This window comes from Amphibalanus amphitrite, unplaced genomic scaffold (assembly GCF_019059575.1).
Source record: "Amphibalanus amphitrite isolate SeventyFive unplaced genomic scaffold, NRLGWU_Aamphi_draft 000172F_arrow, whole genome shotgun sequence".
Lineage (NCBI taxonomy): Eukaryota > Metazoa > Arthropoda > Thecostraca > Balanomorpha > Balanidae > Amphibalanus > Amphibalanus amphitrite.
The window spans coordinates 289,416-315,192 of NW_024881667.1; the positions used below are offsets into that span (position 1 = coordinate 289,416).

At 46.8% G+C, this 25,777-nt stretch overlaps 1 protein-coding gene across 2 annotated transcripts in view; it reads right to left on the reverse strand.

The window, feature by feature from the left end:
- The window catches only part of LOC122383752, a 37,023-nt gene that overhangs the window by 7,079 nt on the left and 4,167 nt on the right, over positions 1–25,777 (reverse strand). For both annotated transcript variants that reach the window (XM_043370496.1, XM_043370495.1), the window contains exons 4-6: positions 25,250–25,364; positions 24,420–24,673; positions 5,578–5,773 (exon numbers count right to left, since the gene is read on the reverse strand). In XM_043370496.1, the coding sequence (XP_043226431.1) occupies positions 5,578–5,773; positions 24,420–24,673; positions 25,250–25,364 (565 nt within the window). The remainder of the gene's footprint in view (positions 1–5,577; positions 5,774–24,419; positions 24,674–25,249; positions 25,365–25,777) is intronic.

The following is a 25,777-nucleotide window of genomic DNA, read 5'->3' on the forward strand; positions in this document are numbered from 1 at the left end:
GGTTGCCCGTGGGGGAGGGTAGGGTGTGTGGTTGCCCGTGGGGGAGGGTAGGGTGTGTGGTTGCCCGTGGGGGAGGGTAGGGTGTGTGGTTGCCCGTGGGGGAGGGTAGGGTGTGTGGTTGCCAGTGGGGGAGGGTCGGGTGTGTGGTTGCCCGTGGGGGAGGGTAAGGTGTGTGGTTGCCCGTGGGGGAGGGTAGGGTGTGTGGTTGCCCGTGGGGGAGGGTAGGGTGTGTGGTTGCCCGTGGGGGAGGGTAAGGTGTGTGGTTGCCCGTGGGGGAGGGTAGGGTGTGTGGTTGCCCGTGGGGGAGGGTAGGGTGTGTGGTTGCCCGTGGGGGAGGGTAGGGTGTGTGGTTGCCCGTGGATCACAGGTGTGTGTATGTGGGGAGAGGGGTATTTACGGGATTAGGCTAGGTTAGGCGTGCCATTCCAATCGTCCTGAATCCCGAAATGACGGGTGAATCTGCGATACCTACAGCGAAACATAAGCAATTTTGTCATAGTTAAAGAAAGATAGCACCCCTAGACAATATGTCGTTCGAGATCATAGTCGGACATTTAAGTTGGTGTTTCAAGCCTCCTTTCACGTCAAAAGTGCGAAATCAAAACACAACATTTCTGCATTTGCAAAAAGCTGGGTCCGTATGAATTGCATTCCCCCCGCCGTAGATCACATAAATGTTTCGAGCTATGAATCCTGTCATCTAAACATCCTATAATGACTCATGTTATCTATAGCTCGGCTCTGTATTTGTCATCTAATTCCGTCGACGTCAGACGCGCTATCATTCCGTCAGCTTTCGAGAACCGTCACCATCAGTTCCGCCACGCACCGCCCGGCCGACTGTGCCAAGGTGGTGCAACATCCCACCAATCAGCGAACGCCTCTAAATGACGTCACACCGGGTATATAACCTCCGCCGACAGCGAGCTCGTCGGCGTTGTGTCCCAATCATTTGCAGATTGATCACAAAGTGTAATGTCCTAGCTTCTCTAAGCGGGGACTGGGCCCCCTCCGCCCCGCACAAAATCCCGCAGTCGTCCCGACGGACGCCAGGGATGGGGCGGGTCACAGGGGGCCCCCGCCGGGGTCAGGGGGCCCGTCCGATGTTCAGTTGAGGTCGGCGGGTCAGCCTGGCCTCGGTGGGCTGAAATGCAGCGACAGAACTTCAAGTGAGATACGATCTGCGTCCGAGTGACCAAGTGCAAGTACCTACCGTAGCATTGACAGCTTCAGCAAGTTTTACAGTGAGTGGGTTCACGATCGACATTTCAGCAGCGAATGCCCCAATTTAGATTATGTCTGAATCAATAAAAATAGTAGGATTGACTTAATGCTCACATTTTCTCGGAGAAGTTAGTTAAAAATGTATAGAAAGTCATTTTTTATTGCCACTGAATAAGAACCAAGTTCGAAAATATATTCTGTCGCTCTATCGCCATTTTTTATGTCACCGAAGAAAACCAAGTTCAGTATATTTTGTCGCTCTCTCGCCATTTTTGATGCCAGAGAAGAAGAATCAAGCATGAAAATATATCCTGACGCTCTCTCGCCATTTTGATGCCACCGAAGAAGAACCAAGTTCAAAAATATATTATATCACTTGCTCGCCATCTGTTGATGCCACCGAAGAAGAAACAAGTTCGAAAATATATTCCGGTCATTTTTTCAGTTAATTTATCCGATATTACGAGCATTTTACCAGTTTCCTTCATTACAACCATGTTCAAAGAAACGTTTTTATACAAAAAGTAGGTAAGTCTGAATCGTTTCAGATGGTTTCGATGGCTGGCATGGCTCTAGACTTAATGTCAAAATTAATTTGAAAGTGATTATTGAAATGCAACAGATATATTTCATTTTTTTAACCGAATGACCAAAAAATACGCAAGATTTTATCATCACTGTAATCACAGGTTAGTTACGGAGCGAGCGAAGCGAGCGGAGTCTTACGTAGAATAACGGAAATTTCTGAGTACGAGCGGCCGGCCGGCCGGCCGTGGTCACGATTCTACGACGCTTATATCTCAGCAACCACTTGACCGATTTACATGCGGTAATTTTTGTAGGGTAGCTACATTCCTTCTACCCAGTATTGGACTATTCACGATGCATGTGGGTGACCCCTTATGCACGTGCCACGTGCAAAACGAAGAGGTGTCCGTTTTGTAATTGTTGCAATATCTCGGTAACTACTGGGCCGATTGCGCTGAAAGTTGGCATGTAGGTAGGCACCCACTACTGATAACGCCAGACCCCTTGAGACCCTAATTTTTCGCGATTACTTTTAAATGCGTGAAGGAATTTCAACCAAGCTCAGGACATGGCCGTTTCAAGACAGGCCGAAACTTTTACAATTTAGATATTTTATCGCCATTTCAATATTTCAGGCACTTGTCATTGACTCGTAATGTTAAATTTCGAGCAAGATTTTCATCCGGTGTGTAGAGGCTATCACCAGTCAGTCTGTGATACGTTATGACGTCACAGCTAATCCCCGCCTCTGTGGTCTTGGCCTGCGGCGGTTTCGGGCCGGCGCGCGGTCACTCTCGCTGTGGCGGGGAGCGGGGACGGGCGACGGTCGAGCGGTGCCGAAAGCCGGCGGAGTTGTGCGTAGCGTCTTGGCTGACAGTGCCCAGAGAGCGACATGATGACTAAGGAGTCATAAATGCTCAATGCGCATTGCTTCTACAATGCTGATATGTTCGCTGATATATATTTTTTTTTATAAGCTGCAAATGACGGGCAGATGGCATATAACTGACATATGGTTAGGAAATATTCACCTGTATTTAAAGCCTATGGCGTTGCAGATAATGCGATAATGGGATGTCGGATGTCACCAAGTAGCTGCCGATTTGTACATCGCTATGCAACCATCGAACAACGCAATAATAAGTTAATGGCCTGAGCTTCACATCATACGGCTCGCTCGTATTTCAAACAGATACCCTACATCGAAAATCGTATTTGTTAGGAATCGTTAACGTTTGTTCGAAGCACGACTGAGTAGTAGGTTGAGGAGTGATGGTCCTCTTGGTCCTATATACAAGAGTCAACAAGAGCTTAACATTTACTTGACCGTCTGCTGCAATTGACTCAGCACGTGAAGCGTCAGCGAAATTCATAGTCCTTCACAGATGGCAGGGGTGTCGTTTGTACAGAGGTCACTGATGGGCACGGGTCAATGCCGCAGTCGTGGGCGGAGCCTAATGTCATATGACGTAGAAAGCCTCTATCCAGGATGGAAAAACAGTTAACATTACGAGTCAATGACAAGTGCCTGAAATATTGAAATGGCGATAAAATATCTAAATTGTAAAAGTTTCGGCCTGTCTTGAAACGGCCATGTCCTGAGCTTGGTTGAAATTCCTTCACGCATTTAAAAGTAATCGCGAAAAATTAGGGTCTCAAGGGGTCTGGCGTTAACAGTAGGCATTGCATATCCATGTGCCAGAGTTGGGGTGCTGCTGCACGTGCGCACGTGCAGGGGTCGATTCCAGATCTCGAGAACGGCTGGACCGATTGCGCTCAAATTTGGTACACGGTTACGGAGCAGTTAGTAGGGTGCCGTGCACAGGTCATTTGGGACCCATTTTGCACGTGCGCACGTGCAGGGTGCCGCTTTCAGATCTCGAGAACGGCTGGGCCGATTGTGCTCAAGTTTGGCACATCGCTAGAGACCTGTTAGTAGGGTGCCGTGCACAAGTCAGTTGGAGGTACCCCCTCGCAATTTCGCACGTGCAAAGCCCACCCTCTCGCTCGCTCCGTTAGTCGCCCCAAGAGGCGTTATACTGGTTTTAACAATTGAAATATCGCCAACTGCGTTCATTTTTAAGCGTTCATTTATCAGCCGCCAATCAGTTTCTTCACCGCCTACGCGAAAAAGTAATTGCATAGGCCTGTTTCATTAAAAACTTGCGATTACAATTTACAAGTGTTTGAACTTTACAATTCGTAAGTATTTTTGCAAACTATGTAAAATCCAATTTCACTCAACTTCATCACTCGCGGCACCTCCGATAAACAGAGTTTGCAAATAAACTTGTAAACAGTAAAATTGCTTTTAATCAAGAACTATAACATGTTGCCGATATTGCATCTTTTTATCAAATTACGTCTATTTTTCATGCCAAAAATTCGATACTTGAATTATAAATAATGATGCTGTTGCAAAATAATATAAATGATAGTTCACAATTTCTTATTATTGAAAGAAATTAGCACGCAAATGACACAAATATTGACAAATATGATGATATTTAAAACTTGTTCGTAGCTGGTTCACAGGGATTGTGCTCAGTAAAAAAGCATAACATGACTCAGAATAACATATTTGTTTTAAATAATCAATTGCTCTGCATTATTGCACAAAAAGTAACAAAATACCGAACGTCAGGGCTGCTGGAATTTCGGGTTTCTAAGAACAACGTTTTCTTTCCAGTTTTTGGTCTTCGTGAAACAGAAAGCTTGCGATTTCAATGTTTCTTACAAACTTGTTTTCTTGTAAAATAGTTTGCAAATTGTAAACTCAAAATTCATGCTCGGAGGTTTCGTGAAATCAAAATATCAAATGTTGGTAGTTATTTCTTTAAAACTCAAGTTTTTCTTTGTAATTGCACACTTTATTTGTTAGTGAAACAGGCCACTGATGTTAATATTAGCGGGCATGACTATATTTTCACATCATAGGCCTGTTTCACTTACAAATAAAGTTTGCAATTACGAATAAAAAGGTTGAGTTTAACAGAAATAATTACCAACAGTTGAGAATTGGATTTCACGAAACCTCTGAGCATGAATTTTGAGTTTACAATTTACAAACTGTTCTACAAGAAAAAGTTTGCAAGAAACATCGAAATCGCAAACTTTCTGTCAAACGAAGACCAAAAACTTGAAAGAAAACGTTGTACTTACAAACCTGAAATTCCAGTGTCCCTGACGTTCGGAATTTTGTTACTTTTTGTACAATAATGCAAGGCAATAAATTATTTGAAACAATTATGCTATGCTGAGTCACTTTATGCGCTTTTTTACTTAGCACAATCCCTATGAACCAGCTACGAACAATATTTAAATATCGTCATGTTTTGTCATTCGCGCACCATAATTAAATTCAACAGTCTTCTGCTGTCGAATGTTTTGCGTGCTATTTTCTTTCAATAATTAGGTATTGTGAACTATCATTTATATTATTTTGCAACAGCATCATTATTTATAATTTAATTATGCAATTTTTGGCATAAAAACTAGACATAATTTGATTAAAAGATGCAAAATTGGTGACATGGCATTCCTACCTATAGTTCTTGATTAAAAACCATTTTACTGTTAACAAGTTTATTTGCAAACTCTTTTTATCGGAGATGCTGCTAGTGATGAAGTGAAGTGAAATCGAATTTTACATAGCTTGCAAAAATACTTTTGAATTGTAAAGTTCAAACACTTGTAATCGCAAGTTTTTAGTGAAACAGGCCTCAGCTAGGCTGAAGATGGTCTGTTTTACGGGACATGACTCGCCGCAGCACGGTAGGGCGGCCCACCAGCTGGGGGCGTTACCGGCTGCCGGGCCGGACGTACCGCAGGCCGCGCCGACCCTGTCCAGCGGGGTGGTGGTCACATCTGTCCAGCGCCGACCGGCCGCCTGCGCCGCCGCAGAGACCAGCGAGCCGCAGCCGCAGGCCAGCAGGTCAGCGGTCACGGCGACGGCGCCGACCGGCCGCGCCGCAGTCGAGTGGCAGCTGTAGAGCAGCGTGTACCCGGTCAGCTCCCAGACCTGCCGACAGACGGTACACCGGGCAGAATAGACCAGACCTGCCGACAGACAGGCAGAATATCGGGCAGAACAGACCAGAGGCCTGTTTTACTAAAAACTTGCGATTGCAAGTGTTTGAACTTCACAATTCATAAGTATTTTGTACACTATGTAAAATCCGACTTCACTAAAATTCACCACCCGTGGGCCGTGGCACCTCCGATAGATAAAAAGAGTTTGCAAATAAACTTGTAAACAGTAAAATTGTTTTTAATCAAGAACTATAAAATGGTACCGATATTGCATCTTTTAATTTTATAATGTCTAGTTTTCATGCTAAAAATTGCATAATCAAATAAAAAATAACGATGTAGTTGTAAAATAATAGGCATAAATGATAATTCACAATATCTCATTATTGAAAGAAAATAGCACGCAAAACATTGGACAGCAGAAGCCTGTTGAATGCACGACGCGAATGACAAAACATGACGTTATTTTAATACTGTTCATAGCTTGCTCATAGAATTTGTGCTATGTAAAAAAGAGCATAAATACTCAGCAAAGCATAATTGTTTTAACCCTAGAACGCCTAGGGGGGGGGGTTGTATCAACCCCCCCCCCCTGAGGTTTTTTCGAAGTGCACGCTAAACGGCTTGTCGTAGCGGGCTGAAATTTTCAATACCCTCTGGGGCAACCTTTGCGCATCTTTTGCCGAAAAAAATTGATCGGGTCATGTCAGGTCACGGAGTTATGACGTCATAAGAGGTACAGCCTCCGGCCGACAGTTACCAAACGTGTGCGCCGAATCCCTAGGTTTTCTGCCGGTGATACCCACATTGTTTGATGGATCATGATGAAACTTCCCATGCATGTTGGGGCAAGCATTGGCTATCGTGTGGTGCAAGAAAATTGACCGGGTCAGGTCAGGTCACGGAGCTATGACGTCACAAGAGGAACAGCGTCCGGTACTATTTTTGAAAAGCGCCCGAACCACTACTTTGCTAATTCTTGTCACCTCAATGGGAATATGCAGCAATATTAGCTTCTATAGGGAGCAAATGCACCTCCCAAATCCAAAAATACAATCAGATTTCAAAAATCTAAATTTTGATTTTTCGAATTTCTGCCGCCGACTGTGATCTTGCCGACTTCCGGCGCTCCCAACGCGCCATTTTTAGAGCTAGGGAAACGAAATACATACCAAACGATAGAGAATTGATCAAGGAACACGATAGTGAAGGTTTCAAGTCGATATCTCCCACCGTTTTGCCGCAATCGCCGCGGAAAGTTGAAAAAGTTTGATTTTTTCGGAAAATTTGACCTTCGACCGGTCATAAGTAGGTCAAATGTTGACCTAGGACCAAAAAATATACCACCAATCGCGAGATCTCGTTGAGAGAAATCCGTTGGTTTTTTCCGCTAAGCTCTACGACCTTCCGTTTCGAAACGCCAGGGGGGGGGGGGTCGTAACAACCCCCCCTGGTCGTTCGTGTTATGAGAAATGGCCTGGTCGTGCGAGGGTTAAATAATTGATTGCTTTGCATTATTGCACAAAAAATGGCAAAATTCCGAACGTCAGGGCCACTAAAATTTCGGGTTAGTAAGTATAACGTTTTCTTCTAAGTTTTTGGTCTTTGTGAAACACAAAATTTGCGATTTCGATGTTTCTTACAAACTTTTTTTTTCTGGTAGAATAGTTCGTAAATTGTTAACTCAAAATTTTTGCTCAAAGCTTTTGTGAAATCCAAATCTCAAATGTTGGTAATTATTTCTTTTAAACTCAAGTTTTTTATTTGTAATTGCAAACTTTATTTGTTAGTGAAACAGGCCTCAGACCTCCCGACAGACAGGCAGTATGTACATCTCTTGAATCAACAGTCAGCACACTACACATATCGCTAAAACACAAAATAAAATTAGAATAACTACAAGCATTTACAGTTAAAACACAAATAATATTCACCCTACAATCCTCCTAGTGACAGACTGTCCGGAACCGATCCTGCTAGCAATACACGTGCAGCGAGCTTCGTCGGCCGTGCATTATTAATTTGATTTCACTGTTTTCCTATGGAGATTGTTGTGATTACAAGGGCATGAGGAGTGTGTGTGTTTTTCAATCAACATAAGTCAATTCGCTAAGTTGGCTGAAACATGCTACTAAAGGAAGGCGACATCGTGAAAAATCGCAACTTAACTCTCGGGGAGAAAATGGTCAATTGATATGAATAAAATTATAAATCGAATGATGTTTAGAACGGCAATTTTAATGTGCACACTATGGTCACTTTTGTTCCTCGCTCCATTTTTGCGTTTTGTATGAACTCCGTTTATTTTAGTGGAAGGACACCGTTGTTTCTTGTTCAATACGTTGGCTATAGTTCTCTTTTTTTCTAAGTTCGACCCTCTTTGTAAACGTCTCTTTGAACACACCACGAGAATCGCTAGTTGAAATGCTGAGAAAACTGGATGACGCACAATGATTTCACAGACGATCAATCCAATTTCATCCAAAATTATTTCTACCTGGCTCCTAGTTCCCAGACTAGCATCTGTATTTACGTGCAAGTACTTGCGACTATAACCTTACAGGGATAGTTGACTTCTCATGAATTATGACTGAAGACTGAAGTTACTGGTAAGTCGCAAGGCGTTTAATTATCCGATTTTTCCACACCCTGAATTCGGATGGCTGCCCGTGCCCTCCAGTTGACCCGGAAGTCCGGCCGGCGGGCTGACCAAGACTATTATTTTCTTTCGATAATAAGATATCGTAAACTATCATTTATACTATTTTGCAACAGAATCATTATTTGTAATTTAATTATGCAATTTTTGGCATAAGAAACAGACATAATTTGATAAAAATATGCAATATTGGTAACTTGTTATTATTTCTTTTGATTAAAAACAATTTTACTGTTTACAAGTTTAGTTGTAAATGTTGTTGTTCAGCTGGGACATAGTTTATGTATAAAACGTTGTTTTGACATCAGCTTTATTATCTAAACGGAAGCTTTCAAGAGCACTTCCCAGCCAGCAATTCGTCCGGGATGCGGTTGGGGACGGTCGGGATATGCTCCGGATGTCCCGACTTGTCCCTACCGGGTTGGGTAGGCTTGGGTTGTCCCAATCGATACCGGACCTCGATGGCCGGCGGTAGGGGCATAGGCGTAGGAACGTTTTCAAAAGTGGGGGGGCCAGGGTCCCAGAGGTCCAAAACCTAACCTACCCCCAAAATCCGATTTCTCCTCGGATTTCGGCCACTTTGTTTTCGCAAACATGCTCAGAGGTAAAAAAAAATCGAGACAAAAAAAAGAAAAAAAAAATTGTTGAAATTTCAGGGAGTCTCCCGTCCATAAACTCAAACTGATGGACGCGTTCCCCTGTCCTCCGCAGCCGTTGGCACCCATGCAAATTCCAGAGGCATCCAGCAACTTTTTCATTACGAGCAAGCGTGAAACGTGCAAAGCGAGTCTTTTCAATATACCTATAAAAATCAGCATGAACGGCCCAGCTAGGCTCAGCCAGGCCTATAACGTTTTTAAGAGGTTTTATATCAGCGACCACTGCAACTGGGCTGATTGCCTATCACTTTTCAGAGGCCGGTGTGGGACTTTTAGACGGTCTGGGCCTTCAGAGGCCAGTTTAACCCTCCACGGCCCGGTCCTATAGGTTTTCTACATACGCGCTGGCCGAGGGGGCGGGGGGCGGGTACGACCCCCCTCGCTGTTTCGCCCCAGGTGGAGCTAGCGCGTCGCGGTAAAACGAGCGTGTGCGCCGTTACGAGACGCAGAGATCGATACCCGATTTTATGGTCCTAGGTCAACCGGTGACCTCTGACACCGTTCCGTGCTTCTATCCTCAGGATACTGAAATCCTTCTCCTCCACACCGCCACCCCCCTCCGGGCTGGACAGGCAACTTTATCTCATGCGGGCTGCTCCCTTGGAGCGGCACCGCTGCTCCCGAGGGAGCGCACCCCGTAGCCGAGTGCAGTGAGTGCCTTGGGGCTGGGTGGCCTGTCCTCTGGACGGGCTCAGCCCCGGCGACTCACTAGGGTGCCTGCCCAGTGCCCAGACCAATGTCTCCCCCTATATCCTATCATCCTTCCGGCTCTGAAATGGTCTCATTGGACCGAAAGGGCCTAACCCAACAAAACAAACAAAAACCGGTGACCTCTGAGGTCAGGTCAAGTGCCTCAAGGCACGGTTCCGTTTTTGGTGAATAACTTCGCAAAAAATGGCCGCAGAGCCGCGATTTTGCCAGCATCGTGTTCGCCTCTCTCAGGCGCGTCGAATGATATGCTTTTTGTTTGGGTGAGGTAAACTTAGGGTGTTGACCTCGGGTCACGGTCAGGTCGGCGTCCCCAGGTCACGAAATTGGTCGAAGGAGGTCATGTCGCATATCATTCGATTCGGCAGGTCTTCTTGAGTCCATAGGTGGCTTTCCCGACTCGCTAGCTCAATTTGATCGGTACCTAGTTATTGACGAAAAACTAATAAGACCCTTATAACTTCATAAATGACGTCGCGCAAGGTCAACATTGCAAAAGTGACGCATCGAACCTTGCAAGGAGTGCATGAAATCACGATTCGGTGTGCTTGAGATAGTTGGAGATCGATCGTTCCCGGCGCCAGAAAAAGTTTTCAGTTTATCCCCATTGACTTATACCTAATGGTGAGGTCACGAAAATGACCTGACCTCATATGAACTTTAGGAAAAATCCGAGATATACATTATACAAGTTGAGAGACTCCTATTGGATACTAGGTCCTCCAAGGTTCATTTCCCTGTGAAATCTCCTCTGGCAGTGAGGGCGTTGCGAAGTTGCGACATCTGAAGACCGTGCAGAGGTTCACTTATGACCACATGGGTCAGTGACCTGATCTGACCCGAAAATGCGGTTGGTGTCGAAAGATCCCGTTTGATTCAAAGGTCAGGTATGCCAAGCTTCAGCTCTCTATCGCCGGCGTGTTCGGAGCTATCGCAAAAAAAAAACTATGGAGGGGCAGCACCCGCCCCCCCCCCCCAGCCTGCGAGGGTTAAGGCCCTCAGAGACCAGTACAGGGCCTGCAAAGGGCAGGATGAGACCTTAAGATGCCGACTTGGGCCATCAGAGGCTAATGTGGGTCCTTACAGGCCAGTATGGGCCCTCAGAGGTCAGTGTGGGACCCTAAAATGCCGGCATGGGCCGGTGTTGGACCCCAGAGGCCAGCAGAAGACCCTCAAAAACCAAGATGGGCCTCAGAGGCCGGCATCAGGTCTTCAGAATCCCGTGCAAGGCCCTCAGAGACTAATGCGTGTCCTTACAGGTCAGCATGGGCCCTTAGAGGTCAGTGTGGGGCCCTAAAAGACCGGCATGGGCCGGCGTTGGACCCCTTAGGCCAAGGTGGACCCTCAGAGGCCGATGCGGACCCTTAGAGGCCGGCATCGGGTCTTCAGAATTCAGTGCGGGGCCCTCAAAGGCACCTAAAGGCTAGTCTTGGGACCCCAGAGACAGAAATGAGGCCACCAGAGGCCGGTGTGAGGCCCTCAGACGCCGGCTGGGCCCTTGAGGCCGGTTTAGGGGCCCTCAAATGAGGTCAATGTGGGTTCTCAGCGGTCAATGTGGGCGCTTGACCGCCACTGAAGGGCCCTCCGAGATCAGTGTAGGACCCTCAAAGACTGGTTTGGGAGCTGTTAATAGCTAGCGTGGGATTCTTGAGTCTCGTGACAATCGAATAAGGGCCAGAGCCCCATACGCCCATGGGGGCCCATTGGTTGTTTGGGGGGGCCAAATGATATGATGGCCCCCTGATTAGCCTTTGGAGGGGGGAAGGGCATGGCCCTGATCCCCCTCTGCGACCGCCACTGCACTGAAAGTGGAAGGGGGAGGGGCAGAAACAGACATTGCTGGCCCCCAGGCTGTTTGAACCGAGGCTGAGGCACGGTCACCCTGGCCCCCAGCTAGTACGCCTTTGACGAACTATGCCGACCCCAAGCAGATAAGGTCAGGCGTTGGTCGTTTGTATACGCATTCTCCTGCACCGTGCTAGTATTGTCTTAGTATTCTGTATTGCCTATACCTTTTTAGTGCTCGCTGTCCCGCGCCTCGTATTCAACAAAATGTTGTCACCAGGACTCACAGTCTTGTCTCTGATATGGTTTCCTTCATTGAGTGAAGGAAATTGCGGCCAATAACGCTGTAGAAACAAAAAGGAATCCTCATTAAAGGGCAAGCTGAATAGTTGTCAAGTTACCGGGTGGTAGGTTAGGTACAGACAGCAAAAAGTGGGGGGGCCAGTTAACATTGCTGGCCCCCCCACCTCCGAAAGTGGGGGGGCCATGGCCCCCCCGGCCCCCCCTGTTCCTACGCCTATGGGTAGGGGCGACTCGAGATTTCCGGACCGCATGCTTAATCGGTTAGGACACGGTACGGATAGCCCAATCGAATCCCATGTTTAGACAGGCTTGTGATTTACGTTGTTATCCCAACCGATCTGAGAAGGCGCTTCGGGCACCATATCCGGTGGCCCAGAAAGCCTGGAAAAGCAATCAGATGGGCCGCGTGCAGGCAGACGCGTCCTCTGAGCGCAGCGGCCAGTCTAGCTGCCGCGTTGGTCAAGTGTCGATCCCTCCTTTGAGCTGCTGCCTCTCCTTTGAACTGGCTCTAGCAAGCGGTCGGTTCAACTGTTGTCGTTGTAGGGAAATCAGCCCGTCTTTGAGAACAGGGTGAGTATAGTGCACACTTCATCCGTGATGTAGGGAGCGGGAAAGCTATATGTAGGTAATAGAAATTGTTATGTTCGTTGTGGTTGTACGGCATGTGAATTACACTCGTGCTGTCGCATGTTTGATCAGTTATCATGGACAGAAGATGTTTGGTCTCATTGTCAAGTGTCGTTAATGGTTGCATTGTAGGTTTGAAACCTGAATTACCAGGCATACCATGTGAAATGTCAGATGTGGGTTATTTCTTAGTGATTTTTAGTGTGTCCCAGACTTTGATTAAAGGGACTATCCCACCTTCTAAAATGTTGTTAAAACCAGTTAAATTGTGCCCGACTTTATAGATTGGATGACCAGGAACACGGTTCTGGCATTTATTTTTCATTAAACATCTTAGGCTTCCCATATTCCAAACACAAACTTTCAAATATGTGACGTCACAGCCCAAAATTAGCTCCTTCCCCAGGCCACATTACTGTCATAAAGCTGATTCTTTTTACTCTGTAGGCACCACAACAAAGTTCAGACCAAGTTTTAAGCGATTTTTCAACGAACAAACCCATTTAAATCAGAATGACTAAACGAGGTGACGTCACACTAACGGTCGCTCCATGTTGAAGATAGGGCCTTGTACAAGGCCCATTTTCAAATGAAGGGAACGAATTTCTTCAACACCAAGAGGCCGCGGGGGTTGCAACCTAGATAGATAGTGGTTTCTGAACCTCGCCGCAAACTTGGCTATCTCAACTCAAACCCCATGTTAAAGGTGGGATAGTCCCTTTAATAACCTCTTGGTCATTTTCAGATGCTCTCTTCGCACAGTGGTGAACCGCCCGACCAGATGCCAGCCGTCTAATTTCGCGGTGGCTCTCTGAAGCTCGTGACGGCAGACGGACACACTGTTCGCAGAGGAGCCGACACGAACAAGGCGCAGGCCTGCTATAATGACTGTGAACAGTGAACACCGGAAGTGAGTCCGCTGTGCCAGCGCCTTGCAGCGGCGCTAAGATGATGGCCGACGCCACGAATGTGCTGGCCAGGCTGTGAATTTGTGAAAATTTGACCTGTGTGCAACCAGTAAATTTGTGAATATATTTCAGTGTCCAATGTAATTCATTTTGTCGTGCAGGCATTATAAAGGTTGAGTTGGAGAATAATGAAGAGGCGAGGGGGTTGCGGTGGCGCAAGCAAAGTGGTCGCATCTGCATAACAGCAATCTGCGGTTATAAGACTGCGGTTAATATGTCAGATGCCTGCGATATTCCCAAACCGGCCGTGCGGGCCGAGTTGGGACATCCCGATCGGGATCGGAGTTCATCGCTTGTTAAAATGCCATAAGGCGGTCCGGATGCGTGCGGGATTTCCGAACCGGTTGTACGGGGAGATTTGGGGAATCCCGATCGGGATCGGAGTTCAGCGCTTGTTAAAACGTCATAAGGCGGTCCGAATACGTGCGGGATCTCCCAACCGGCCGTGCGGGGTAGGTTGGGATATCCGGACCGTTCCAGCCCGTACAAAGTGTCTCATTTCCCAATCCCGTCCCACTCCGGTCCCGATCGGGGTGGTGCGGGCTGAGTCCGAAAATCCCGATCGGGAACGGACTGGGATTGCTGGCTGGGTTCGGCTCCCTTCTTCAGCCAAGTCACACAACAAACACTAAAAAACAGTAATACAAAACATCGAGGTATCGTTCGGTTCGAGGCAAAATCGTATAGTTCAAATAACACTATGCAACAGTCATTTTGTTCCTGAATAACGACCGATTTTTTTGGACTCATTGGATCTCATTATAACCGAAATGGGCATTTGTTTTGATCTGAAAATGCTTTTCCGGTTTTCAGAGACGATTTTCGATTTTTGGCCCCGAAATTCGGTTTTTGGCCCACCGTGTCCGGTGTAATTGAGTAATCGACTCGCGGTAACTTTCATCGCCTTTCCTATGCCACAAGCTTTCGAATGATATCCGTTTTTGCATATTTGCTTGTAAAAATAACGTCATAAATCTATGCTAAAGTAAGAAAATGTTGAAATTTTGCAAAAATTTGACATTTTTTTCGATTTCATTTCAAAATAGAGAAAAAACTAAAGGCTCTATCAAAATTATGAGCCCAGTTCCTTGAAGAGCATTCAATTTCCGTTCGGAAGGTATTATTTTAGAGCATTTTATCGGTTTACTGTGGCGTCCAGATTGAGTCACTTGAAAAACGGGCCCCCAGCCATTTCCATGACAATATGTGTTCAGTGCATGAAGAATCATTCTAACAAATGGAGGTACAGATCAAGATTCTGAGCGACAGGACTGCTCAAAAGTAAGTTCATGTGTGTGACCCGAGGTCACAAGGGGTCAACAACATGACCTCAGTTGACCCCTCGTTGACCCTATGGCGTTAACATACGTTATCAGGTTAATGCTATGTGATATGACCTAGGATATGTGTTTAGGTTAACTCAATCTGGACGGCACAGTAAACCGATAAAATGCACTAAAATAGTACCTTCCGAACGGAAATTGAATGCTCTTCAAGGAACTGGGCTCAGAATTTTGATAGGGCCTTTAGTTTTTTCTCTATTTTGAAATGAAATCGAAAAAATGTCAAATTTTTACAAAATTTCAACATTTTCTTACTTTAGCATAGATTTATGACGTTATTTTTACACGCAAATATGCAAAAACGGATATCATTCGAAAGCTTGTGGCATAGGAAAGGCGGTGAAAGTTACCGCGAGTCGATTATTCAATTACACCGGACACGGTGGGCCAAAAACCGAATTTCGGGGCCAAAAATCGAAAATCGTCTCTGAAAACCGGAAAAGCATTTTCAGATCAAAACAAATGCCCATTTCGGTTATGATAGGACACAATGAATAAGAAAAATTTGGTCGCTTTCCAGGAACAGAAAATCTTTCATTTTTTGTTGCATAGTGTAATCAGTGCGCCACATTAAAAGTACAATTGTCACACAGTTTCATTAAATTTTCAAACATATACACGTCAGATAAACGATCAGTAACCGATGTAAAAAGAAACACATAAAACACACATCTACATACCTACCGCTAACACTTAATCACACGATACACATCAACTCATTTGCACCCCTGGTCTCGTGTTCATGAGAGTCGATTCGTTCGTTTTCGCTATATATATATATATATATATACATATATATATATATATATATATATATATATATATATATATATATATATATATATATATATATATGCCCTCTTTTATCTTTCGTTTTCTCCAGCTCGTTTCGTATGTTACGTTACGTTTTATACATGTTAACAAGTTTATTTGCGAACTCTTTTTATCGGAGGTGCCACTGGCGGTGAAGATTACTGAAATCGGAATTCGGATTTTACATAGTTTGCAATGACACTTGTGAATTGTAAAGTTCAAACACTTGCAATCGCAAGTTTTTAGTGAAACAGGCCTCAGACAGCAGCGAATTTTGTACTCTGCTACAGCGCCTGCCGGGCCCGCCGCGTCGAGTAGTTTGCATACATAGTTTGCAATGACACTTGTGAATTGTAAAGTTCAAACACTTGCAATCGCAAGTTTTTAGTGAAACAGGCCTCAGACAGCAGCGAATTTTGTACTCTGCTACAGCGCCTGCCGGGCCCGCCGCGTCGAGCATGACCGAGCAGTTATCGTTCTTATCATATTGACGCAGTTTATGAGTCTTAGGTGTCACCAGCGCACGACCTCGAACCTTATCAGCATGGGCTGACGGCGGATTGCTGATAGGTACCACCGAGTGCAGCCAGGAGATGCCGGGAACGGCTAACTGGTCGGTGCATTTCGTGCTCAAGAATTTCATGTTCAAAGATCATCTCAAGGAAAGTCCACTAAAATATGTCGATGAAACTTTCATCGAGTTCCATCGGGATCGATGTATTTTCGATTGTCTCCAAAGTTGACACTGACGTACCCGCTGTAATACCGTCCCCTTCGTCAACATGCATCGGTTCCGGTGAAGTTCCGTTGTTATTTACAGCTGTTACTTCCATCAGCACAGAGCAGCCCTCCGGCTGGTGTAAAACTGACAGAGTGACGGTTTATTCGTTTATTTGTTTATTTGTGATTATCCCCAACAGAGAAATTATCCACTAACAGGTGAAGTCAGGGAAATAAAATGCATCAACACACACAACGATAAAAGGGAACCGCACCAGTATGAACATTCCGCCAGGCTGAAAACAAAAGCCACCCGCGTCGGCCGATCCCCGCCTCTGCCGGCGACATCTTACTCTTAGCAGGCCACTAACTGCCAAATTTATGGTAAGATTAACTAGAGATTCTCATAACACTACAAATGTCGTATAAAGGAAGAAATAGGAAAATCGGCCAGTAACTCTTAGAGCTATGGGCGTATAAACGCAAAATAGTCACTACAGTAAATTTGATCACGTTTAACCTCATTTGATCTTGATGATATTGATCTAGGGCCATGAAATTGGCACACGATAAAGTTCCCCACCGCCCCACCTACAATTCAAATTTCGTTTTTTTAAACCTTTTTTTGCTTAACCGGGCCTTTCTCCCCTAGCACTGGGAGAGTCAGACGTATTTCCTTTTTGCAACCAAAGAGAGGCGCCATGCCCGGAGAATGCCCAATTTCATCATTAAAAAAAAAAAAACTGGCTTACGATGACCAGCTATCTTCGTGGCTTAGTAGTAAGTGCGCCGAGTGTACCCACCTCGAAATCTAAAGGCCGCTGGCTCGCGGCCGGTCAGCCTGAAGTGTTTTAACACGCATTCGTTTTTTAACCCTATTCCTGGCGGGCTCCGCCGGGACAAGAAACTGGCGGGGGGGCCGATTCGGCCCCCCCTTCAGATCTAAAAAACTACACACCGCAGCGACAAACGGTAAACGGCATCGGATACGCACGGTCAAGATCTACAATTTTTACTAAGGTCATTTTCAGGTCAGGTCAAAGATGACGTCACAGGGGTCGAAAAAGTCAAAATGGCGGCGCTAGATATGGAGAGTTTTTCTCGAATAACTTTCGAATTAGTCAAGATAGGAACAAACTAAGGGCATCATCGTGATCCTCTCGTCAATCCGCATCGAATGATATATATGTTGACCTCGAAAGGTCAAGGTCAAAGGTTAACCTCAGGTCACGTGACCTCGAGGTCATCATGTATATCATTCGATGCGTCTTGACGAGCTGAACACAATGAGACCATCCACGCATCTGTATCTTGTTCCTGTACGGAGTTATTGGCCAAAAACCTTTGGTGACCTTTGATGACGTCACATGACCTCACAGCTGCCCAACAGCAAAACAGACCTCAAGGTAGTGACGGTTGATCGTATATGAAGTCATGTATGGTATATGGGGCCATTCCGACCTGTTTTAGTGGTAAAAACAGGGAGTTATTTTTCCCCCATTGACTTATAATGGGGAGGTCGCGAAACTGACCTGACCTTAGGTCACCGATATCAAAATTCCGAGATATACAAATTGCACACACTGGTACCCTAACTAAAGCCTGAAGAGAAGAAATTGATCGGTCAAAAACTCTTAGCTCTGGCGTGATTGCAAACTTTTCTGAGGTAGGGTCACCAAACCGCCTCTGGTGACCTGACCTGAGGTCAGATCAACTCAAAATTTTCAGACATGTTGCGTAGAAGCCTTTTAGGAAAAGTCAGAAAATTTGAGCTTCCTAGCTCAACGCGTTTGAGAGAAATAACCAAAAAACCTCAGGGGGGCTCCTGAGGCCCCCCCCCGCCAGGAATAGGGTTAAGTAGCATCTGGCCAGCCGGCAACTGTCGCGAGGGCTGTACATATTTACGCGTGTTAGATTAGGTCAGGTCACGTCAGGTCAGGTTAGGCTTGCTTTGTTTGGGGTAGAAAGAAGCATCTTCGGGTAGTGCCTTTCCTTGGTTGCTAAAACGAAACACGCGAGTGCCAGACATTACGAAGTCCAAAAGACAGTGACATAGACGTCGGCCCATTCTGGATTTTTTATATGATGTAGCTAATGTATAGGAGAATAAGATATGTAAAAATCAGCAAAATCGAAGGATAATCATTTTTCAGAAAATCAAAATTTATTTTTCGAATTTTAATTAAGTTCACTAATTAGTTAATTACGCCAATATTGTTATCATCAAATTAAAGCCTGATCTATTCCTTCCATTTCACACTTTGTCTCGTGGTGATATGTCTTAAACTTCAATGGTTATGACGATTTAACCCGGCAGTTGCTGGGGTATTTCACCACCCACCGTTTGCTGGGGGGGGGGGGGGCGTTAAACGCCCCCAGCCGATAACTCGAGAACCAATAGGCGCAGCGAAACGCACGAGGCGGCAAACGAAAGAACGCGACGAGACGCTTCAGATGAGTACTTTAAAGTTGAATTTTGAGGTCACAGGTCGGGTCAAGGTCAGGTCAAACACCTGAAATCGGGCTTTCAGTAGCATGGACTTCAGGACTTCGCAATTAGCGCCTCTCGTCATAAACTCTGTCACAACTGTCACAACCCTTCATATAAGTGCTAAAAGAGTGTCAGATCAATGTAGGGGTCAGTCAAACATAGGCCACTGGCCAGGGTCAAAGTCAGATCAATCAGGTAAGCACATAACCCCGAAAATTAAAACTGGTACCTATTCGCAGCCCATGACACATGTTTTATGGGTAATTTGGGGCGTAGAACACGATGGTGACATTCATTTTATCATATGTGTACGTATTTGGCTCAAAAAGTTCAATTTAAGAAATGTATGTATCATGGTCGTGAAGTAGTCACGAGAAATTGCTCAGATTCAGATCAAGATTTTGGCAAATGCGAAACGATAATCAATAATCGAAGATAGCCATTTGATTGTTTATGGTATTGGCAGTCTAATGCCGTTTACGGCATGTCTGTATGTCTATTCTGTGATTTTATATGATTTTTTGAACATATGCCGTTTTTGGTCGAAAACTCAGAAATCATGACGTCACTAAAACCTCGATATCTCAAAATTTTTCCTACCGATTTTTTTTTGAAATTTTGTCACAATAGACTTGAATCAATTGCCTACAGGTACCCAAAATTTGGCGCGCCTGCGGCGCGCCGTTTTTATGCTATGGCCCGGCGAAAAAAGTGGGGGCGTTTAACGCCCCCCCCAGCAACTCGCGGGTTAAAGATGATAATGTGCCTTGCCTAAGTCAATGTTTGATAACCTGTATCTCGGAAATGTGACGTCATATCTTGACAAAAAAGTGTCTCCTATCTTTTCACATATAGATGAGTAGTTTCACAAAGTTTCGCAAAAATCGGAGGAGGTGAGGTTCAAAATGATCATTTTTTGTCCCACTTGACGTGGAATACGAAACCGTCGGAACGCTGCTTTCTTCAGTTGGAGAGCGAACCACGGGGGCAGGCGGCGCCGGAGGATCACCGTGGGAACGTGATCGGCGATGACCGACTCCAGCAGGGTGTAGAAGGTATCCACTGCATCGTCGACGCCGACGTCCTCCAGCAGTCCCCACGGGATCGCAGCAAGACTCCGGCGCAGACCGTCGAAATCTGCCCGCCTGTAGTTGAGGGCTGTGCGCCGATTGACCACAGGACGGCGACGAAACGTCAGCCAGGGCTGCGGAGTCGATGGATTTTCGGCGACTCCGACTCCGACTCCGACTCCGGCTTTCAAAAACCAGCTCCGATTCCGACTCCGACTCCGGGCAGAATTGTCGACTCCGACCGACTCCAACTCCCGACTCCGACTCCGCAGACCTAGCAGGACTGCGGAGTCGACACAGATTTTCGGTGACTCCGACTCCGACTCCGGCTCGGGTTTCTAAAATCGACTCCGACTCCGACTCCGACTCCGGTCACAACTGTCGACTCCGACCGACTCCGACTCCGACTCCGACTCCGCAGCCCTGACGTCAGCAATAGTTTCTTTGTGGTCTGAGGTGAACAGGCAGTCTCTGACATCAACACGTGTGTCCATGCACCTTGTGAGCACTAGGTCGAGAATGTTCTCACCCCTAGTGGGCTGACAAACCCACTGACGGAGGCCCAGGAGATCACACATTTCTATGAATTTGGTTGCACGACGCAAATTTCTGCACAGAGAAGGAGATGCACCAGTTCCGGCAACGGTGTTGGATATCCAGCGTATCTCTGGTAGATTGAAATCGCCGACCGCCACCACCCTACCGACGGAGACGGAGCAGCCTACCGTCAGGTGGCTGCACTGCCGACAGAGCCGCAGCTATCGCGTCGATCGCGGTGTCATCGTCCGGCGGCCGGTAGCACACTGCAAGCGTAATCGACACGCTCCGAAGCCGGACCAGCAGCATCTCGGTGCCGGCGGGGTCCGGCAGACGGAGCGGCCGCAGCGAGTCACGGACTGCACAGGCCACCCGCCGCCCCGCAAGCCGCGGTCACGGCGGAACCAGGTGAGATAAACCAGGTGAGATCTGAGATAAAGTGTTTTTTTTTACTGATGGTGGTACTGGTAGTCGAACAATTCTCCAACTAGCGGGCTGAAATGTTAGCTTCACAACAATTCCTTCAGTTACTTCTCCGGCAGTCGTTCCAATTCACAATAGATGCCTCCCTTCTCGGTGCAGGCTTGTCTTCAACTGTGCGGTGAGCTGACGCGTCCACACCTTTAAACTGTTTGAGATCCACTTTTATACTAAATTCACACTAATGTTTTGCCTAGAAGTTCTTGTAATCTATTGTTAGATTTTTCTATCAACAACCAGGCGTTATACAGAAACTCGTTTTTTTCTCGGGTCAGATATTTATTAGACTTCTATTTCCTTTTACGTTTTTTTTTTCTGCGATTCTATATTTTGCGCTTCGATAATTTTCTTCGGAATATCTGAGATAAAGTGTTTTTTTTACTGATGGTGGTACTGGTAGTCGAACAATTCTCCAACTACCGGGCTGAAATGTTAGCTTCACAACAATTCCTTCAGTTACTTCTCCGGCAGTCGTTCCAATTCACAACAGATGCCTCCCTTCTCGGTGCAGGCTTGTCTTCAACTGTGCGGTGCGCTGACGCGTCCACACCTTTTACTATTTGAGATCCACTTTTATACTAAATTCACACTAATGTTTTGCCTAGGAGTTCTTGTAATCCTTTGTTAGATTTTTCTATCAACAACCAGGCGTTATATAGAAACTCGTTTTTCTGGGGTCAGATATTTATTGGACTTCTATTTCCTTTTACGTTTTTTCTGCGATTCTATATTTTGCGCTACGATAATTTTCTTCGGAATATCTGAGATAAAGTGTTTTTACTGATAGTGGTACTGGTAGTCGAACAATTCTCCAACTACCGAGCTAAAATGTTAGCTTCACAACAATTCCTTCAGTTACTTCTCCGGCAGTCGTTCCAATTCACAACAGATGCCTCCCTTCTCGGTGCAGGCTTGTCTTCAACTGTGCGGTGAGCTGACGCGTCCACACCAGTTTAAACTGTTTGAGATCCACTTTTATACTAAATTCACACTAATGTTTTGCCTAGAAGTTCTTGTAATCTATTGTTAGATTTTTCTATCAACAATCAGGCGTTAATATAGCTCTTTTTTCTCGGGTCAGATATTTATTAGACTTCTATTTCCATTTACGTTTTTTTCTGCGATTCTATATTTTGCGCTTCGATAATTTTCTTCGGAATATCTGAGATAAAGTGTTTTTTACTGATGGTGGTACTGGTAGTCGAACAATTCTCCAACTACCAGGCTGAAATGTTAGCTTCACAACAATTCCTTCAGTTACTTCTCCGGCAGTTGTTCCAATTCACAACAAATGCCTCCCTTCTCGGTGAAGGCTTGTCTTCAACTGTGCGGTGCGCTGACGCGTCCACACCTTTAAACTGTTTGAGATCCACTTTTATACTAAATTCACACTAATGTTTTGCCTAGAAGTTTTTGTAATCTATCGTTAGATTTTTCTATCAACAACCAGGCGTTATTCACTATAATTGGTATTCAATTTTTCATTCCTAATTTTCTCTCGAGCCATATTTCTTTCAGTCACATTTCGTTACTCTGTGTTTTTCCGCAAGCATTAGTGGTCAATCTTGTCCGTATCCTGATTCCTGAGTTGAAATGTTCACTTCACAAAGCTTCGGCAATCCACTTCTCCGGCAGTCTACTTAAGTTCTTTGACCTGTCCGGAGCGTTATAGCTGCTCCGTGGGCGTTGTAACTGCCGAACGTTTCTGAAGTCCACTGGCTTTGAACTCTGGTCTCATCGGTGATAGACGACGGTCTTGACCACTCCACTATCGTAGCAGGGCGACACGAGTAGCCATATCGGGATCAAATCAACGCTTGGCTTGCTGATGGGATTGCTGGCGGCGCCATCTGTGCAATCGTACGGCGACCACTTTTTTCTTAGCACCGTATACGGAATTCTCGCTTTCAGTCTCAAATCTGACACATTTTCCTGTTGGTTAGGAGTGTTGTAACGTGAGTTATTCATTCCGCGAGACATTGCGAATACGTTAACTGTGCTGGAGCGCCATCCGGCAACTGTCCTAACGCACACCCATCCTCCGCGCGGGCCGGCGGCCAACCAAGCCCGTATAAGAGCGGCTAACAGCTGCACTGCCGGGGGTTCTGTAGCATTCAGGCACTGCCGGGCAGCCCGCCACACGACTCGCCCTGGCGGTAGTGGACTTAACTAGTGGACTTAACTATATAAGTGCAGGCCGATCCGCCAGGTTGACGATACAACAAGGAGTCCGTCAAGAAAAACGACAAGTCCATAAAAATTGGTCCTCGGAACGTCTCTGAAGTTTTTGGATGAAGTGAAAATATCGACATTCCACTGTCTAGTGAAGAGTTGTGATGTGCTTCGGCCAAAAGGATTATGTCGAAGAGAAATAAAATCTGTTGGCGTGACAACACCGCTAAAACCAGCAATATAATTGAATTGGTTCGGCAACCGCGTTCAATGATATCCGCAACAATAGGATCTATTAATGAAATAATGTTGGCTTGGATCAGCCTATCTCTGGTGGCAGGTTATGAACAAGAAGTGCTTGGGTTTTGCCACCAGACGACAGCACTAGTGCCCAACATACGATTCTCTGAAATGGCCTTGTCAGACCGAAATAGCCTAACCCAACGAAACAAACAAATGACAGGTTTCAATGGCATGTAAGGGATGCACTAAGATGTTCAGCGAGCCCCGCCGGCAGTAGGTCGTAAAATCCCGTGACCGGACTTCAGCCCAGCTGCCGGCCTGCAGTAATGTCGCAGGAAAATTTGGTTAGCTCAGGCTAGATGACGTCATGTGAAACTGATGTGCGTCTAGGACCCATGAAGCCCGTCATCAAGCATGACACCGGTAAAGTTGTCAATTTATGGTCACGCGCTTTCCTGCCTGTCCAGCCCATCGACGCAGTTGTGGCTGAATGATGTCGATGAGGCAGTGAGACACTACACTAGAGGGCAGAGTGAGACACCCTGCAGTCGGTTTACTTTTTAATCGTCCACTGTGGGAATCCTTCATTGTCGGCTGTCAGTAACGCCAGTATGATATAGCGCTAAGTCGGGACCGCTGAAGAAGGACCCCGCCTCAGTCAGGAACTAGGAAGGCCGTCTCGGACGTGGCCCGCTCGTCCCCGGAGGCCAGTGTCTGCAGCGGCACGGTCTCGGCCGGCTCACCGGACCTCGGGGCGGCTCACCGGACCACGGGGCGGCTCAGTGGACCAATGGGGCAGCTCAGTGGACCAATGGGGCGGCTCAGTGGACCTCGGGGCGGCTCAGTGGACCTCGGGGCGGCTCAGTGGACCACGGGGCGGCTCAGTGGACTACGGGGCGGCTCAGTGGACCACGGGGCGGCTCAGTGGACTTCGGGGCGGCTCAGTGGACCTCGGGGCGGCTCAGCGGACCTCGGGGCGGCTCAGCGGACCTCAGCCGGCTCAGTGGACCATGGGGCGGCGGCTCAGCGGACCACGGGGGCGGCTCAGTGGACCCACCTGGAGATGACCGGCCTCGCTGCCGGCCGCACACAGGCCGCCGTCGACAGTGACGCTGCTGACGTCACAGCGGTGGCCGCGCAGGGTCGCCAGGCGCCGCACGCGCGCCGTGTCGAGCAGCCACACAGAGTGGGCGACACCCAGCGCCAGCACCGCGGCGCCGCCGGCAACTGCAGCCTCTCCGCCGGCCGACAGGTGGCAGCACGACACACCCGAGAAATCCTCGCCCAGAGTCACTGCGGGACTGCCCGGCTCTGCAATGTAGAAACGACCCCGTTTTGTGTCAGTTGATATCCCCTTACACGAACACCTTTAGTGTGACTTCGAATTATCGTTTTCTTTATCCTTGGCGTCGGGACCAACCCACCATCATACTTGGTCACACCTCCACACGTGCCGGGCTGACGGTCTACCCGCCCCGCCAATCCCGGTCCCGGCCCACCCTCCGTGGTGACCGATGGAGTACATGGGGCGTACCGGGGCCGCCTGCTCTACGGGGATTCTCTAGTCGCGACGGGATGGGCTCGACCAGAGCGGTGCATCAGTAGCTAGTCGTCTGAGCTCATTTCTCAGCCATGTTTTATCCCTTTGTTCTGAAATGGTTTACTGCATCAAAAAGATTCCTAAAATGATAGAATATATAGAAGCAAGTAGTACTCTAGCAGAGGTATCAGAGTCAGTGTAACAAAAATGTCACGGACTGGGCCGTCAGCGAGAGGAACCAGGGAATGAAGCACACACTGCTGTATCGTTGGCCAGGTAAATGGTGTGCCCTCCTGGTAACTGGGGTAGATGCTCTAAAAACAACACTAGGACACAGCGGAACCCACCTGCCAGGTCCCAGAGTAGAATGGTGCGTGAGCAGGTGACCAGCAGGTGTCCACAGCCGTCCTGTAGTGTCAGACACTCCACACGGGGCTGGACCAGCGGGATGCTCCGCTGAGCCTGCCGAAAAAAAACAGACGCGTTAAATCAGCCAAGCAGCTGAGGACAATCACATGCCACGGGACAAATTATCATATCACCAAAATCGTAAGCGTTCCATCACTGCCAGACAATGTAGACACGTATGTACTTAGTAGGTATTGAAAGCCCAAAAATCAATTGACGTTAAAAAGGCAACAAAACAAATGTTACTGTTGGGAACTCCACAAGCCGCAAACTAAGCAATTCTTTGCTTTGTTGTAAACATACACGACACGAGCCCATCCTTAACCTTCGCCCTGGTGGGGGGGGGCCATTTTGGCCCCCCCCCTGTGGTTTTTCAGCGATAACTCAGAAACCACTTGAGTTAGCGCCCTGAAACTTTGTATAGCTGTTTATTCAACATTTTTACATCATGTCCTTTTTTGGGGGGT